The sequence below is a fragment of the Heterodontus francisci genome, chromosome 32, assembly GCF_036365525.1.
Source record: "Heterodontus francisci isolate sHetFra1 chromosome 32, sHetFra1.hap1, whole genome shotgun sequence".
Lineage (NCBI taxonomy): Eukaryota > Metazoa > Chordata > Chondrichthyes > Heterodontiformes > Heterodontidae > Heterodontus > Heterodontus francisci.
In genome coordinates, this window is record NC_090402.1 from 10,497,783 (window position 1) to 10,516,712 (window position 18,930).

At 40.6% G+C, this 18,930-nt stretch overlaps 1 protein-coding gene across 1 annotated transcript in view; it reads left to right on the top strand.

Moving 5' to 3' along the window:
- qsox2 (quiescin Q6 sulfhydryl oxidase 2) overlaps positions 1–18,930 on the top strand; it is a 97,543-nt gene that overhangs the window by 72,306 nt on the left and 6,307 nt on the right. The window contains exons 10-11 of the mRNA XM_068012213.1: positions 2,858–3,008; positions 13,396–13,584. Of these exons, the coding sequence (XP_067868314.1) occupies positions 2,858–3,008; positions 13,396–13,584 (340 nt within the window). The remainder of the gene's footprint in view (positions 1–2,857; positions 3,009–13,395; positions 13,585–18,930) is intronic.

An 18,930-nucleotide genomic window follows, 5' to 3' on the forward strand; every position in this document is an offset into this window, starting at 1 on the left:
CCCATTCTCTCTGAACATATTTACAAGTACCACACCTTTTTTAAAAAAAAAATTCTGCTTTTCTTACTACCAAAGTGAATAACCTCACACTTCCCCACATTATACTCCATCTTGTTGCTCACTCACTTAGTCTGTCTATATCTCTTTGCAGCCTCTTTGTGTCCTCCTCTCTCAGCTTACATTTCCACCTAGCTTTGTGTCGTCAGCAAACATATAGTCTCAGTCTCTTCATCTGAGTCATAAATTTACACTGTAAATTGCTGCACTCCACTAGACCCAGCAAGCCACCATGAAAATGCCCTGTTTATTCCTACTCTCTGCTTCCTGTCTGTTAACCAATCTTCTATTTATGCTAATATATTAACCCCAACTCCATGAGCCTTTATCTTGCCTGTTAAACTTGTGTGGCGTCTTTTGGAAATCCAAGTATACTGCATCTACTGGTTTCCTTTACCCTACGAGTTACATCTTCAAAAAACTCTAATAAATTTGTCAAATACTGTTTCCCCTTTGTAAAATCATGTTGACTTTGTCCAATCATGCCATGATTTTGAGTACATTAAGACTTTCTACATAGAAAATGTAGAAACATAGAAAATAGGAGCAGAAGTAGGCCATTTGGCCCTTCGAGCCTGCTCCGCCATTCATTATGATCATGGTTTATCATTCAACTCAGTAACCTGTTACCGCTTCCCTCCCATATCCTTTGATCCCTTTCGCCCCAAGAGCTGTATCTAACTCCTCCTTGAAGACATACAATGTTTTGGCCTCAACTGTTTTCTGTGGTAAGGAATTCCACAGGCTCACCACACTCTGGGTGAAGAAATTTCTCCTCATCTCAGTCCTGAAAGGTTTACGCCATATCTTTAGACTATGACCCCTGGTTCTGGACTCCCCCACCATCAGGAACATCTTTCCTGCATCTAGCCTGTCAAGTCCTGTTAGAATTTTATAGGTTTCTATGAGATCCTCCCTCACTCTTCTGAACTCCAGCGAATATAATCCTAACCGACTCAATCTCTCCTCATACGTCAGTCCCACCATCCCAGGAATCAGTCTGGTAAACCTTTGTTGCACTCCCTCTATAGCAAGAACATCCCTCCTCAGATAAGGAGACCAAAACGGCACACAATATTCCAGGTGTGGCCTCACCAAGGCCCTGTATAATTGCAGCAAGACATCCCTGCTTCTATACTCGAATCCTCTCGCTATGAAGGCTAACGTACCATTTGCCTTTTTTAGTGTCTGTTGCACCTGCATGCTCACCTTCAGCGACTGGCGTATGAGAACACCCAGGTCTCGATGCATATTCCCCTCTCTCAGTTTATAGCCGTTCAGATAATCTGCCTTCCTGTTTTTGCTACCAAAGTGGATTACCTCACATTTATCCACATTATACTGCATCTGCCATACGTTTGCCCACTCACTCAACTTGTCCAAATCACCCTGAAGCCCCTCTGCATCCTCCTCACAACTCGCCCTCCCACCCAGTTTTGTGTCATCTGCAAATTTGGAGATACTGCATTTAGTTCCCTCATCTAAATCATTAATATATATTGTGAATAGCTTCCTTAATAGTTTCAAGCATTTTCCTGACTAATGTCAGGTTAACTGGTCTGTAGTTTCCTGTTTTCTCTCTCCTTGTTCTTGAATAGCAGTGTAACATTTGCGAGCTTCCAATTCGCTGGGACCATTATAGAATCTATAGAATTTTGGAAAGTCATAACAAACACATCTACTATCTCCGCAGCTACCTCTTTTAGAATGCTACAATGTATAGGCCATCGGGTCCTGGGGATTTGTCAGATTTTAGTCCCTTAAGTTTCTCCAGTACTTTTTCTCTACTAATATCAATTGCCTTAATTTCCTCACTGTTATTAGCCCCTAGGTTATCTGCTATTTCTGACATGTAACTTGTGTTGTCTACTGTGAAGACTGACCATATTTATTCAATGACTCTGCCATTTCCTCATTTCCCATGATAATTCTCCGGTCTCTGCCTCTAAGGAACAAACAATTACTTGAGATACTGTCCTTTTTTTTTTATATACCTAAAATAAAAAACAGTTTGAGAGTTTTTTTTTATTTCTGGTTAGTTTACTGTCTTTATTTTTTTTTCCCTTTTTGGTGGCTGGTTTCTAAAACACTCCCTATCCCCCGGCTTACTGCTATTCTTTGCCACGTTATAAGCCTCTTTTAATCTAATGCTATCCTTAACTTCATTACACAGTCACGGATGGATCTTTCTTGTTGACTTTTTTTGTTTTTTAGTTAAATGTATTTTTGTTGAACATTTCGAATTGTTTCTTTAAATGTTTCCCACTGTTTATTTACTGCCATACCCTTTAGTTGAGGCCACAATCCGATCAGACATGATCTTATCAAATGGCAAAGCAAGTTTGGGGCGAATGGCCTACTCCTGTTCCTAATTCGTATGTTTGTATGTCTAGTTACCCAGTTAACCTAAGCCAGCTGTCCCCTCATAGCTGTGTAATTGGCTTTGTTTAAGTTTTAAGTTTCTTGTTTGGGTTTGGAGTATGTTACTTAACTACTCTCTGAAGTGGTCTAGTGAACCACTCAGTTGCATCAAACCATTGCAGTGGTTCAAGAGTGTGACCCACTACCTCTGGGCAATTATGCCAGCCACATCCACATCCAAGGAATGAATTTTTAAAAACTATTTATTGGGAATCAATTGCCAGATGGCTAGCTTTCCATGGGACCATTTAAGAAATGACTAAAACAGGCTTTTATTTTTCTTCAGACTCTTGGATGAATATCTTTTTCATGTTCCTTTTTTATATAGTGACAGCATAAGCACCCTGTTATATTTTATTTGTGCATACTTCTTTTGCAGATATCTGGAATGTTTCTTACCAATCGAATAGAGTGGGTCAGCTGTCAGGGCAGCCAGCTCCAGTACAGAGGTTATCCATGCTCACTTTGGACACTCTTCCATACCTTGACGGTACATGCTGTGACACGTCCTGAAATACAAATCCTTCCTGGTAAAACAGCTTCTTTCCAAAGCAACTTTACTTTCTGTAACCCAGAATATTACTCTGCCTGAAAAGTTAATGATGCTAATAACCAGGAAACTTCAATATAATAGAGGCATATAGCATTGATATTTACTTACATCATTGACTTGCAAGAGGCTGATGATAAAATAGTTAATACGAAAATGCTTTGAGACTTACCTTGGTTTTGGTAGTGCAAAGTATGGTTTTGGTAGTGCACAACACAATTTTGGAGAAGAATCATGCCTTTGCTTTGTGATTGATTTCTAAAGGTACCTTTTTTCAGAAGTTTTGTAATGCTGTGCAACAACAGGGGAAATATAAGTAGTTGGCTGATTACGGCAGGAGTGCATGCAATTATCTTTGTTCCTGTCAGCTAGTGGGGAAAATCAGCATGTCGATTCTTCCTGATGCAGTGACTCCTGCTGGAAAATAAAAGGTGGAGCAAATTAATTTTGGTTCATGTTGGACACTGAGCCAAGACTGTGTCTCAGACTCTGATCAGTTAGATGAGCCTGCAGATACCTGTGCAGCTGTACCCCAGAATGAATTGTTCCTTTCATTAGAGGTGGAAAGAAAATCAGGAAATTAAGGACCATCATTTTGCTTCCTTGCACCAGCTGGTCTTTGACATTTTTACGCTGAGATGAATCAGATTGTGAGTTCCTCTTATTATGCCATTTGAAGAATTGGGTCGCTAAGACAGCTGGATTATGTGTAGAAATTTTTGCTATCTATTATTTACCCATATCAACTACTGTAACCAGTGAAGATCATTTAATCCTGCACTGCAGGTAGTTTTAGGTTGTTGTCCGCTTTAAAGATTAGGATAAATTAAATTGCAGTAGTTAGGGGTGGTAGTAGCAAGGACAGGAGGATTACAAGTTAAAAGCATAGATCCATCTCTTAGCTGACAAAGTCCAAATAAAATGTGCCAATGACTAAATATTATTTATGCTGGTAAAATATAGGCTGGTGTACTATAACTTGCAATGCTAAGATTCTGAAACATGCTTTATACAGTTTATTTGCACATGCTTTTTTAAAGAACAAACTATCTTACAAATGGCAGTGTAAAATAATAAACCAAATCAGTCATTTGCAGTGCTTTATTTACTGTAAGATGTTTAAATGTGGTATGTAAACTAAATATAAAATGTTGTGTAGGAAACCACACTATTGAAAAATGTGGTAGGTCAATCGGGATGTGAACATTTCTGATTGAATTGAACCTAAAATGTTCTTTTTCCCTTAGATGCTGATCAGACTTCTATATTTTAGAAACACGTGTTGAGACAGATTTTTGCATTTCTACCCACTGCTATTTATTAAACTTTGCTGAACAGAAAATTGGCCTAAATGTGTTTTTAAAAAATACCATCCCATTCTGCTATAGTGTGCTGTTTTAAGGCAAGTAATATTGGTATCAGAAAAGGAAATATTTTTGCACATTTTACAGCCAATGTCTGTATCGGTCTGTTTCATGTCAAACTGAGGCAGTTGTGGGTTCAGTTTCATCTCTATTGCTGCAATAATTCCCTGCTTTGCCAGTGTGATCTCGCTCTTTAGTGCGTGCTCTTCTCCCCTTCCCTCCCTCCTTCTGTCTCGCTCCATCCAACATCAGGATGAGATTGCCTATTTCTGTACTTGGGCAAATAAAGACCATTTTTATCCTTTGCCTAAACTAGTAAGTTTCTTGTGATCATGGTCATTATGGTAACTCTGGTGATGCACTGGTTCTGTAACAGCTAGAGTGTTATATAATGTAGTGTTCAATATATTATTCTGGTACTAAGCAGAGCTATTTTTAAATTGGCAAGTCCTGTTTCAAGGCCACAGGCTAATTGCTACAAATAAATACTGCCTGAGGGCAATCTGAGTTTAATTGCTATTTGATGCAAGTTTTGTATGTCGAAAAGCTTATCAAAAGAAAGCAGCATAAAATTATCCAATGATCTGTTTTAGCCATCTTTGTTGTGGATACTGAAAACTCCCCTTCTCTGTGGAATGGTGCCATAGGATCTTTTGTGCCTACCCAAGAAGGAAGATGGGGCCTCAGTTTAGTATCTCATCCGAGTTGGCATCTCTGTCTGCAGCACTCCTTCAGTACTTCATTGGAGTGTCTCGAAAGGGACTTGAACCCCAAGTCCTCTGATTCCATGGTGAGAGTGCGGACACCTGAGCCACAGCTGACATTTGAGAGATTTGGTGACCAGATAGCAATGAGGTGGCTGAAATGGCAGGCGATGATCTATCGAATGTGGAGGCTGGAGGGATGGAAGGCGGCGACAAGTCGTTCTTTGGGGGTGGGGGGAGGGGGTGGAGGGCAAATGCAAATGGAAAGGGAAGGGAACTGATTGGTTGAAGGCCCTGTCAACAATGATGGAGGGGAATCCTACACTGAAGTAAAAACATTTTGGAACCTCTGGTGTGGAAGGTGGCTGCATCAGAGCAGATGAGGCAAGGAGGGAAGAAGCAGAATCTCGGTACTTATGGGAGTTGGTGAGCTTGTATTAGATTTCTACGCTGCCTGTCTACCCCTAAAAATAGAAAAATCCTGGAAGGGGAGGGAGGTTTTATAGATAAACCACATAAAGGTAAAGGGGGTTAGAAATTTGAAGCACAATTTATTAGATTAGTGTTGTCTAATACATTAGCCACATGTGACTCATAATGAATCCAGGTGTGACTAATGGCATTTCTGATTAAATTAAAATATGACCAATGGACACCACAGTCAGCTATGTAATCGTAATACCCATTCGCACAGCACATGCATATGAATTTTATCCTTTTTCTGCATTTGTAAGTAAAATGATATGGTGAAAAGCAGAGTGTATGTTTTTTGTTTTATTTCCTTGGTTATTGAATGGTAAATGTCTAAGTATATATAGACTCGAAGTACGCTTGCTGCTTGCCTGGAGTACGAGTAAGGAGTTTACTGAAGTTGGTGCATGCGGCTAAAACTGTGTTGCCCAAGTCATACCTGTGGCTGGACAATGCTGCTGTAATTAAAGGTGGGAACAGATTTCATTGCAAATTTTGTGCCTGTCTTGTTTTAAATGGTGCATCTCTGAATCTTCTCTTTCTGACTTCTCTCTCTACCTGCTGAGTATATCCAATTGTTTCTATCTCTAAGATTCACTGCATCTGCACCATGAGAGCAGCAGTCTTACTTCCCATAGTCTTTAGACCCAAACTAATCACATTATTGATCTTTTCAATATTTATCCTAACTTCAGCTCCAACCAATCAGTTGGAAAGATTGTGGGTCTTGATGCTGTCTGGTAAATCAAAGGGCGCGGAGACTGCTGTTCACCCTTTAATTGTCCGCCAAACTTTTGGGAAGAAACTTTTATCAGCAAATTGGCCTGCTTTAATATCAATAAATTTAACCTTGTAGCTGAGAATTCCTAGTTCCTTGCTTTGCAGCATTTATACCAGATGCTATTTTCTTGCAAGTAAATCTATTAATTTTAGCTTAAACAAAAATGGCACTCTGTGGTATTTAGAACTTTTTAAGGAAAATTATTTCAAGCTGTGGCAGTTTGTGTCTACCTTTGTCTTGATGCTTTATGCAAAACAAACTTTTTATTTTCACTCTTCTACTTTTTTGAGGATTTTGTTCTCACTAATTTCCCATTGGATGGGCTGTTTCACTGAAGATTCATGGAACCTCCATGAACTCTAGGCCCAGCCTTCTCAAGAATAATTCTCTGACCAAAAACAACTCTACTGCAGCCATTTCCAACACATATAAAATGTAATTAAGTAGTTTAAGTTTAATCATTTTTTGTTACACACTCTTATTCTGGCTTTCTTCACTGTTGCAATGAAATTCAACATAATTTGGCTGTGGAATCAGCGGGACCGGGCCTGGCTGAAGAAACTGTGTAGAAGTGCCTACGACAGTCAAAAGCAGGGCTGGGTAGCCAATCGCAAGGCAGGTGCCAAGAATGGTGTTAGGGCTAAAATGGCAGAGGCAAAACCAGCCAGAAACTTCACTTGTATTAAAAAAAAATAAACACTTGACTGACTTGGAAAGAAAAAATTAACATTGCAGTAAGATGTAGGTGATTTATGGTGGGAGGACTGAAAAACAATTATGTCAGCATAATAGTAATTTTAATGGCTGTTACAGTTCACTGACTAAAAATACCAAAGTCTGGCATTGCTAAGTTGCAAGTAGAGCCAAAATCATGACACAAAGTAATAGGTGGCAGCAAGAAGTCTGTGCATTGGTGAGAAAATTACTGTCTAATAGGTATGTATTAGCAGATTTGTGGCTTTGTTCAGAGTAAAAGTAAATCTTTGCTGTAAGTGTGTCTGTTTCTCCTATTTCAGTTCTTGTCAATTTTTGTCATCTTTCCCTTCCTCCAAGTTTCCTATCTTGTGCACTTTCCACATGATTTTTCTCATGCCTTTAAATGACTCTTCCCCTCTTTCTCCTCATGTATGCCTCTGTACCTCTGACACTTGTTCCTTTATTGATATTGGCAATATCTATCTCTTATCTTGTTTAAGATCTAAGCTATGCTGGAAGATGTGAGTTGACCAGTGCCAGGGCTATTGAAGGGTTGTGTTGAAATAGGCTATTGTGTCACATGAGGAAAGGTTAGAGGAAATGAGGGGTTTTGGGTTGGAGCAGGTGTTAGTTCATGCAGAGGTTATGCATGGCATGTGATGGAGTGAGGAACTGGTTGTAGAAACACTTAATAGGATTGCAGGCTGGCGCCTCAGAAGACTTTAGGGTGGTGGAGCTCTGCTTGGGGTTGGGAAGACTGTGGTTTGAGAGTAGTGAGCGCCTTAGGAGCAATCTGGAGAGGGGATTGGTACTTAAGAACTTGGAGAGAGAAAAGAAGAGCCAAGACTATGCAAACTCTGAAGAAGGAATCTTGAAGACTATGGAGAATTGAAGGTGTGTGGCAGCATGACGGGTTGAAGGCTCTTACAGTTCCTGGGAGTGTGGAGCATGGGAGACTGGGTGTTGGATTTGGTGGCTGTGTTGGAGAAATGAGAAGATGCATTGGAGAAAATGGGGTGGTGGGAACAATGAGGGGCAGAAGGTAGGCTCTGAAAGCACAAAACAGGGCGATGCAATGAAGTAGACCAGAAGACACTTCTGGGGTCCAAATGCTCAGGTCTAGAAGATGACCACTTCTCTATATCTGTCAGACAGCTGATCATGTTTGAAGTGCCAACCTATTTAGCTTGAAAGATGGAGGTGTAATTTCTGTTGTAATTCATGTAGTCATACATTCTGGTTGAAATGTTACAGAGGATATTCAGTTGTTGCAAGCAATTTTTCTTTAATTTGCAAAAATGTGAATCATGATAGACCCAGGACAACAATGTAGACCACAAGCCTAACTTGGCTAGTCAGTTCACCACTGTGGTTACAAGGGATGGGTAATCTGCGACGAGTGGTTCACCTATGTAAAATGGTCTGGATGTGATATGTTTTGCTTTTCAAGGTGACAGTTTTTTTTTTGTTCGTTCATGGGATGTGGGTGGCGCTAGCTAGGCCAGTGTTTTAACGCTCATTCCTAATTGCCCTTGAAGGTGGTGAGCTGCTGCCTTCAGCTGCTGCAGTCCATGAAGTGTAGGTACACCAACAGTGCTGTTAGGGAGCTCCAGGATTTGACTCATCTGCAGTGAAGGAATGGCACTATAGTTCCAAGTCAGAATGGTGTGTGGTTTGGAGGAGAACTTGCAGGTGGTGGTCCCATGCATCTGCTGCACTTCTTCTAGGTGGCAGAAGTTGTGGGTTTGGTGGGTGCTGTTGAAGGAGCCTTGGTGAGTTGCTGCAGTGCATCTTGTAGATCAGGGTTGCCCAACTGTTTGTGGGGGGCCACATTACGATTTTTTAATCTTAAATGGGAGACCGGTGAGAGAATTTCAGAAAGATAAAGGCATTAAAAAGTTATCTTACTACTAATCAAAAGGTGCATTTTTGTGAAGAAGCTTTAAATGAGATTAATTTATTACCTTATTTTCTCATCACTATGTTGGATACTGATTTAGTGCCATACCTGGCATTTTTTGGTTTGCACAAGTAGTCAATGTCTGCCCGCACACATTATAGCGATGTGGAGTATTCTAGATAGATATCAATCTGTCAGGTCTCGCTGGCTCTCTTGCTGTCACGCAGGTCCACCCCACATACATACACACATGCTTGCTCGGAGCAGGAGTTTATTTAAAAACATCATGCTGTCAGTTTCACAGCTGACAGCTGCTGAAGCTGGAATGTGCTTCCCAACTTCGGACAAATTTGGGGTTTTCTTGCATTTTTTTTACCACCCTGCCGGAAAACACCAAATCTGTCAAAATTGGGAAGTGTGTTCCAGTTCAGCAGCTGTCAGCTGTGAAACTGCCAGCACTGTTTTTAAAAAGGCCAGTCTGCAAGAAGACTACAAAGGGAAATTTCCCATCTCCAGTCACGGACACCTGGCGAAAATGAAGAATGATCCCAGATACATTTCACATCCGCGGCCAGATGGAAACCTTTGGCAGGCCGGATCCTGGCCTGCGGGCCATATGTTGGACAATCCTGTTGTAGATGGTACGCACTGCTGCCACTGTGTCGTTGGTGGAGGCAGTGAATGGCATCCCATCCACGAACAATCAAGCGGGCTGCTTTGTCCTGGATGGTGTCGAGCTTCTTGAGTGTTGGAGCTGCACCCATCCAGGCAAGTGGAGAGTATTCTATCACAAACTTGACTTGTGCCTTATGGATGGACGGGCATTGGGGAGTCGGGAGGTGAGCTACTCGCTGCAGAATTCCTAGTCTCTGACCTGTTATTGTAGCCACAATATTTGTGGCCAGTCCAGTTCAGTTTCTGGTCAGTAGTAACCCCCAGAATATTAGTGGGGGATTCAGCGATGGTATTGCCATTGAACAACAAGGGGAGATGGTTAGATTCTCTCTTGTTTGACTTGGTCATTGCCTGGCACTTGTGTGGTGCCCACGTACTGGACATTCCATATATTTTCCAGTAAGCAGCTTGAGGCCAGGGATAATTTAGATCAGAGCTCTGGCAACCCAAACATGGCCATGAATAAAAGTGGAGTGTGCAGTTTATCAAGTCTGTCTGATTATTTGAACGAGTTGTTGGGGGTGACTGGAGGAGAGAGAGAGAGAGCGAGCCCTAACTGCAGTGGCTCTTGCTGGTCAAATAGTCCGATAACGCACTCACTTCATATGAAGACTGTCTGGCTTCTTGTGGTGATATGCCAGTTGCTTGAGAAGAAATGAGTAAATTGGGGTAAAATATTGTATGGAATCTGTGTTCCTCAATTGACTTTACAAAGAAGCACACATGGTATTGTTGTTTGGCTCAGCTCTCCCCTTTCCTGAAACTATAAAGCATCATGTTTTCCTTAGTCAATAGTAACTTGACATGGGAACATGGATTATGCTAAGCTTTTCTAAGGTTAGTATGAGTCTTTAGGCTCAGATACCAGCTCTCTGGGGATTAATTCAAAAGCTATTTTAGTTTGTTGCTAGGAGCTGCAGTATATGTTTTTCCAATTAACAGGTAGCCTCCAATGATGAGATGATATGGTTTATTTTGTAAGTGACTGCTTTTTAAAATTTCAGCTGCTTGGAAGGAATTAGTCTTATTTTTCAAACTGTTCTATTTTTGCTTGTTCAAATGTTTCTGCCAAATATTTTGTGTTCACTTTAACCATAAACCAGAGAAAGCTAATAGAATTTTTGACTAAGTATTTGTTATATTTGAGAGTTGCAGTTGTAAAGCAATAATTTTTAATGGAGGTTCTTTATTTTGAAGGGAAAATACTTGCATTTATGTAGTGCCTTATCACATTGAAATGTTTCAAAACACTAAAATGATTTCTATTCATAGGGACGTGGCTATTTTGTAAGCAGGTGTAACAGCAAAATGGTCTCACTTATCAGAAAAGCTTCCTGATGTTGAACATGCAGGTCACAAAAGATGGAATAAGATTTTAGTGTAAATTGGAGTGTAGTCACTCCAAATAAAGAGATCCTTGGAGCAGAAACAATTAAAGGGAAATTTGTAGAGTAAATGAGGAGAAACAGTTTCCAGTGGCAGAAGAATTGGTAACTCGAGGACATAGATCTAAGGTCTTCGGCAAAAGAACCAGAGGCAACAGAAGGAAAAATAAGTTTACACAGTGCATGCCAGATCATAAATCAGTCTTGAAGTGATGATGTTTGCAGATTATTTCAAAGGGAAATTGGACAATACTTGGAGAAAAAATTGCAGTTCCTTGGGTAAGAGCAAGGTAATGGTCTAATTCGATAATTCTTTCAAAGAACTGGCACAAGCCCGACTGATCGGCCTCCTTCCCTGCTATATCATTCTGTATCCCAAGAGTTTTAATTGGCCAAGGAAAGACCTCACCTTTGGTGCTGCCATAAAAATACTTTGTTCAGAATCTGCTTTATAAATATTCGATTGAGTGATAACTTGCCTTTATTTACTAGATGCCTTCAGTAAATGCCTGTTCACAACTCTCTCTAATCTATGTGTGCATGCATGTATGTGATCATGTACAAACGGTGTGACTGAGATCCAGCCAGCCAGCAGAATGATGCCATGGGGTATTGTTTCCCATATGATCTATTGTATCCTTAGTGTTGGGTTTCCTGCCTTTCTATTAAGGGTTCTAGTCATTTTGACAAAGTATGATAGAGGAAGCTGAGAATGGGACAGCTTCTGTCCTTTGTATCACATGCAGCCTTTCCTTCAATTAGCTGAGGAAAGCGATAAGAATAATTCCATATAAAGCATTTAAGAATAGAATTTGTTTTTAAACAAAAAAATTGTGTGAAAGCAGCTGACAGTGTCTTGAACCTTTGCTTTTTGCTTAGAATTTAACATTGGGTTTGCTCTCTTTGGGAAAAGTGGAGACTTTGAAGTTTTCACTTTGGACAGAATTGGCGAATCATTCATCGTGGTGAAAGTTTTAAATACCAAAGGAGCCAAGTTTGAAATTACAGTTTTTAAAACAAAAGTTGAGCATAACTCTCATCTTTGGGGTGTCCAGTATTTATCCTTTGGTACCAGTCAGTATAAATGTGTTCATCAAGCTGCTCAATGTACTTTGGGAGGGAAGAGGGATTATGGGATGTTGTACGAACATATGAATTAGGAGCAGGAGTAGGCCACTCGACCCCTCGAGCTGTCTCTGCCATTCAATAAGTTCATGGCTGAACTGATTATTCCACATTGCCACCTACCCCCGATAACCTTCCACCTCCTTGTTTCTCAAGAATCTATCCACCTCTGCCTTAAAAATATTGAAAGACTCTGCTTCCACTGCCTTTTGAGGAAAAGAATTCCCAAGACTCACGACCCTCAGAGAATTTCTCCACATCTCTGTCTTAAATGGGCGACCCCTTATTTTTAAACAGTGACCCCTAGTTCGAGATTCTCCCACAAGGGGAAACCTCTTTTCCACATCCATCCTGTCAAGACCCCTCAGGATCTTTTATGTTTCAATCAAGTGAAAAGGTAGTTGCTGTAAGATTTGATAAGATAGGGGTGTTTTATACCCCCTTCTAAGGTGGGAACAGACTTGGCAACACAAAGCTTGTTAAGAATCTATTGAGATAAAGTTAAAGATAAGTTTTTAGATAAACCATTGTCACAAACTCAGGCAGTAATTAACAGTCTAACACAGATACTACCCGTATTAGAGACTGGATGGAATAGCGCACAGCTCTTTCTCTTGAAAATTTTGGCCTTCAAGTTTTTCGGTTAGTGTCTCTCTCGTTGTTTCTCTTGTACAAAATTCTCTGCTGTATGTCGTCAAAGACGCGACTTCTTTTATCCTGGCAACTTTCCAGTTAACCCTTCCCCCTCTCAATTAGTGATTAGATTGTATTAAAGGATGCCTTTCTTAGCCAACCAAGGATCTTTTTATGATGGTTGCTAACCTTTTGGATTTGCGTATGTTGTACCCCTTTGTGTTGACTATCTCAATGCTTTTACGTTTCGAGTTTCCTTATCATTACAAGGCAAATCTACACTGAAGCTGTTTTCACTGTCTGCTCTCCTGATCTCGCCCTCTTGCTGCAAGTAAGCATTTTAAAACTTGACAATCTCCCAGAATCCCTCTGCTTTGACATCTTGTCCATACTGTGCCCTATTTCCTACGTTTTCCCACTTTAATCAGACTACAAAGAAGAATTCTAATAAAGCTAAATGTTAGTTTATGATAAGTTAGTTAGTTTGTAATAGCTGGATTTTAACAATTGGTACGCTGGATAGCAACTTTTAGTAACCTAATAATCTTAGTCCTGATCTATCAAAAAGGGACTGATGTGTTGAGTATATTGGCCTTTTCTTGCTACAAATTCTTTATTTCTTTTTCTGTCTAGGTTTTGACAACAGCCCTCAAGTAGTTCTGCAGGTTATCAGGAGATACATTCACCATTTCTTCGGCTGCAGGGAGTGTGCACAGCACTTCGAAGAGATGGCAAAAGAATCTATGGATAAAGTGGCCACGCTGGATGATGCTATTCTCTGGCTATGGAAAAAGCACAATGAAGTGAATAGCAGACTGGCAGGTAAGGGATAAGCTAATTTTATACTTCAAGTGTATGCACCACAGATTGTGTGGCAGTAATGTTTAAAGGTAGCCAGTGTTCATATATCAAAAATAAATGGAATGTGTGCATTCTGTAATTCCAAAATGCAAGTACCTGAGCTCCCACATAATTTTAAAAAAAAGACTTGCATCTATGTAGCACCTTTCACAATCTCAGGATGTCCCAAGTACTTTAGAGCCAATTAACTAACACTGAAATGCAGTCACTGTTGTAATGTAGGAAATGCAGTAGCCAATTTGCACACAGCAAAGTTCCATATACAGCAGCGTGATAATGATTAGATATACTGCTTTTAGTGGTTTTGATTGAGGAATAAATGTTGACCAGATCACCAAGGAGAACTCCCCTGCTCTTTGAAAATAGTGCCATGGGATCTTTTATGCCCACCTGAGAGGGCAGACGGGGTCTTAATTTAATATCTCATTTACAAGACATACATCTGACAAAGCACTGCACTGTGTCAGCCTAGATTTTCTGTTTAGGTCTCCTAAACCCCACAGCCTTCTGAACTTGGAGACGGAATACTGCCCACTCAGCCATGGCTGAGGCCGCAAATAAATATTGGGTAATTCAGAATGAACCACTTAAAGCTTGCATTTCTATGGGGTGGTTATATTGCACACTTCGTGTCACTAGGAAGCAGTGTCAGCATCACTGATGCAGAATGTGCAGTGTAAACAACACTAAGCTGATGTCTGGAGTTTGCTTCAGATGTAAGACTAGCAGGGGTGGTAGTCTCTCACAACTGCAGTGTTACTGAAGCAAAATGAACGATCACTTCCACCCCCATCAAGATGTATACACCATCCTGATTTTGACATGACCTATGCCATTCATTCATCACTACTGGGTCAAAATTCTGAAATTCTTCATTGAGCGTCATTGGGGGAAGTGCCATTGTAACAACGATTGTAGCAGTTCAAGAAGACCATCCAGCACCACCTTTGCAGGACAACTCGAGATGGGCAATTAATAGCCAAAAATAGTTCCTAAGACTATCTTGATCTTGCATTACTGAACAATCAAATCATTCAGCTGTTTTGATAATGTGGAAAAGTGTGACTGATGGAATACTGTACAAATGTTCAAGTACACATGCATGCTGTACTATGTTTGAACTCGAGAGTGGTACAGAGCCAGTAATATAGTAGTGCTGTTGCAGCACTTGACTACACTAAAAACAGGTACTGGTTTCCGATAGCACCTGCAGTGTAATAGCAACATTAGACTCCCTATTTGTCTGCCCTCAAGCTATGAATTCAATTAGCGTATGTTTGATGCATTAGTAACAAGGTAAAATAACTCCCAACTGAGATTTATTAAGGAACTGTCGGTGACGAAACTATAAATAAGTTGCCAATCTCGTGAGGGTGGAGTTTATTTCATTGTTGGTCAGGAGAATAACTGCAGAATGGTATGCATTGGTGTGTCATTGTGCGCACATTTTGGTGCCATTGTTTCTTGTCTTTGGCTCCTGCTGTGCGTATGTTTAAAGAAATTTGTACACTTGTAAAGTCCTGCGGCCAAGTGCTTGATGAGCAGGTCTGACATCAAAATGTTAAAAAGCTGACATCATAAAATGCATATTATATCTCTGCATTTCTACCATGGATGAACCTGAATGTGAACTCTAACAATCTGCCTGCCTTTACCAGAAGAACTTTAGAATTCAAAGGTTTGATTTGAATTAATGTTTAATGTTGAGACTATTAACCAAAAACTGCAGCTCCTTTATCTTCCCTGTATTTTAAAATGGAAGTAAAAAGCATCCATTGCTTATCCAATATTAAGAATGAAGGAAATGGAACTTTGTGAAGAAACTGTGCAGCTGAGCTTCAGCCACTGGGAGGTGCACTGAGTCTGTCTGATTCTCACTTACTTTCTCAGTGCCATTGTCATAGTTGTTTGGGCCAGTCTTGTACAAAGTTGCACCTGTTACAGTCCGTTTTTCTTTTTTTTTTCCTCCCCATTTTTTCCTTTTGCTGGGATAAAATGTTTATCTGAATTGTGGAACTTGAAACAGTGAATTCCACTTTGTTTGGTTTGAGACAGGTGAGGCATTATGCCAGTATGCCCAGTATTTTGCTGAATCTTTGTAGACCAGCCAAAAGGGTAGTCTCGCTCTACATTTTCTGAATAGCGGCAAGTACAAACAGGTCAGTCATTCCAAAGACTTGGCCATCTGGCTGGGAGCTGTCTTTCTGCAAGTCCATGGCAGCTAATATCTCTCATACTGTGGTCATCTCGTGTGGTTTTTAAAGTAACCAGGGCAAACAAAACTGGAAGTTTTGAATTGATTTTTATTTCAGTAGAAATTCTTAGACAAGGGCAGAGCTTTAATTGGCTACTATTGTGCATGGTTTCCATGTTTAATTTTGCACTGATGCTGACCTGTGAAGGCAGCTGAAGTGCACATGAAGTGTGAAACACTCTCATTCCCATTACAATATAACCACAGGACAATGCAAAGCCACACTTTTAACTAGTTCTTTGCCTATTGGTTCAACTGGAAAATTTTCAAACTTGAGTTTTGATGGATGTTGGGAGAAAACCACCAGGTCAGCTAACATCAAAAAATCTAGACTTTGGGTGCTGCAGACTCCGTAGGAAGAGGGCAACTTGGGGATCCCCAGGGTAACTTGAGGTTTCCAACCCCCCGTTGCACTGCACATGTTTTGACTACCACTGATTTATATAACTTGCTTCCACACAGTGGTAGTTGGTATCCTTAAACCCCTCCGTGTCACGCTCTCGCTCTCTTTAATACCTACCATTTTGATCAGGCTTTTGGCCATCTGCCCTAAAATCGCCTTATACGGCTTGGTGTCAAATTTGTCTTTAACGCTTCTGTAAAGTGCCTTGGTATGTTTTATTACATTAAAGGCGCTATATAAATACTTATTTGACAGATGAGGTACACTGTGTACATGCTGCCCCATGCAATCAGCCTTTGCTTATGCATACTGCATTTTTATTTTCTAGTTGATGCCGATCTCATTTTAAGAATGCAAGGTCAAAGTAAGTTTAGGAGAACAGATGTGAGGAGAGGAAGCCAATAATCACTAATTTAGGGTGGCGCAGTGGTTAGCACCGCAGCCTCACAGCTCCAGGGACCCGGGTTCGATTCTGGGTACTGCCTGTGGGGAGTTTGCAAGTTCTCCCTATGACCGCGTGGGTTTTCGCTGGGTGCTCCGGTTTCCTCCCACAGCCAAAGACTTGCAAGTTGGTAGGTAAATTGGCCATTGTAAATTGCCCCTAGTGTAGGTAGGTGGTAGGGAATATGGGATTACTGCAGGGTTAGTATAAATAGGTGGTCGTTGGTCGGCACAGACTCGGTGGGCCGACGGGCCTGTTTCAGTGCTGTATCTCTAAATAAAAATAAATAAAGCCAACTCCTTGAATTCACTCTTCCAACTATTGCCCTTTTTTTTGAATAAAATGATCTGTCTGCGTCTGCGATAAACACACTTTAGAGAAGCGAGGTGACTTATCAATAATGTAACCATAGAACTTGTGCACTTACTGGAATTCACCAAGTTAACAGAAAATAACTTCCAGCAAGCATGCCTTGGTTAAATTAAAAGGAAACTTGCACACAATCTTCAGCAACTAACTGATAATTTGAGTATTGCTGAAAATAGAGACATGTTGTCGTGGCTTTTTGTCTTGCACTCATCAGGACAATCCACAAGAATACCAATGTAAGGGAAAACAACTTTATACTGTGAGGAAAGAGTGCTGATTGGCAAGTGAACTCTGGTAGAGGCATTGCCATGAAGAATGCACCAGTTTACACTGACAGTTAACTGCCAAACTTTGTTTGAAATTTAAACCTGGCAGCTTGACTCTGGTCAAGGCATTGCCCTGAGGACTGAACCAGCGAATGGCTGTCGCATATTTTGTTTAGCTGAAACAGGCGCAATGTTTGTACATGTTCTTTCTGTCTGCAAAGGACAGGGCCCTGTGTATCAATATATGTCGCTTCTAGTACCTGCAAATGCGCCACATTGCGAGCCTGACTGACAAGAATTATGCTGACAACCATTTTATGATTAACACAGAGGATTATTTAGCAAATGTTGTCCAATTGTGGAATCACGTCTAATGTTGGACACTGTTTTGAGTTTTGAAAGCACAGGCTGGTTGGGTACGGCCTGTACCTTTGCCCGTTGTGAACAGCGGAAAGGACATGTTTGATACGATCCGCCAGTCTTTGGGATGTATGGCCTCCATGACAATGCCTCTACCAATCAGAGTTCGCTTGCCAACCAATCAACACACTCTTCTCATACAGTATAAAGTTGTTGTTTTCCCTTACATTGGTATTTTTGCAGATTGTCCTGATGAGTGCAAGACAAAAAGCTTCGACAACATGTCTGTATTTGCAGCAATACTCAAATTCTGTCCTACCCAACGATTAATTTATCTGATAATTGGAGATGAGGCACCCAACGAGTTTAATCTGAACAGATTCCTTTTTCTCCTCCAGCCTTTCCGGCACAAACATGATGGACCAAACGGCCACCTCCTGTGCTGTATGCTTATGTGATTTATGTTCAGTTGAAGAGTTTTTTTTTGTTTATACAAACATGCTGCATGATTGCATTGTTCATTTACTCCAGTTGTAAAATTTTTTTCTTTTGTTACACAACCAGCATTTTTTTTTAAATCGGGGAAATATTAAATTTTGGAATTGCGATGATTTACTTAACCTGGCTCTGTGCACGTACTGTGATGTTGTAAACTTGTAATATGCAAAATGTGGGTTTTGTTCATCATTGCCATTGTTGAGTGAGATCATTGTCTATGAGTTGTATTCAATTACCACTTGAATGCAAGTGGACTGTTAAGTGCTGTTTCGTTAATGTTGAAACAGAAAAGAGAGGGCAGCTTCTGAAAGGCGGATTTCTGAATTATTGCAGCCCAATACAGATGGGTTGTCTTCGTTTTGTGAAGGGCCACCCTTAGAGGGCAGCGTGGCCTGTCCATTCAGGCATTGTTGCTGCAGTTTATTCCAGATATATTTTTCCCTATCTATACCATATACTGAATACCCAAGCCTGTGTAATGATCCATAAAATGGGTCCCATTTACTAACACAAGACCAAATGGTGAGAACAATGATTGATACTGACAAACGTACAATAACACCACAGCAGGGGTGTGCACAAATTAATTGTGTTCTGCAGCTGCAGCTACACTGGTCGACTTGTAGTGGCTACTTGTGTGCTTCTGCCCATGCAACTGAATAGCAGTCTGTTTTATGTGGGGTGGAGGACAAGTAGGCCGAGTCTTACCAGACAG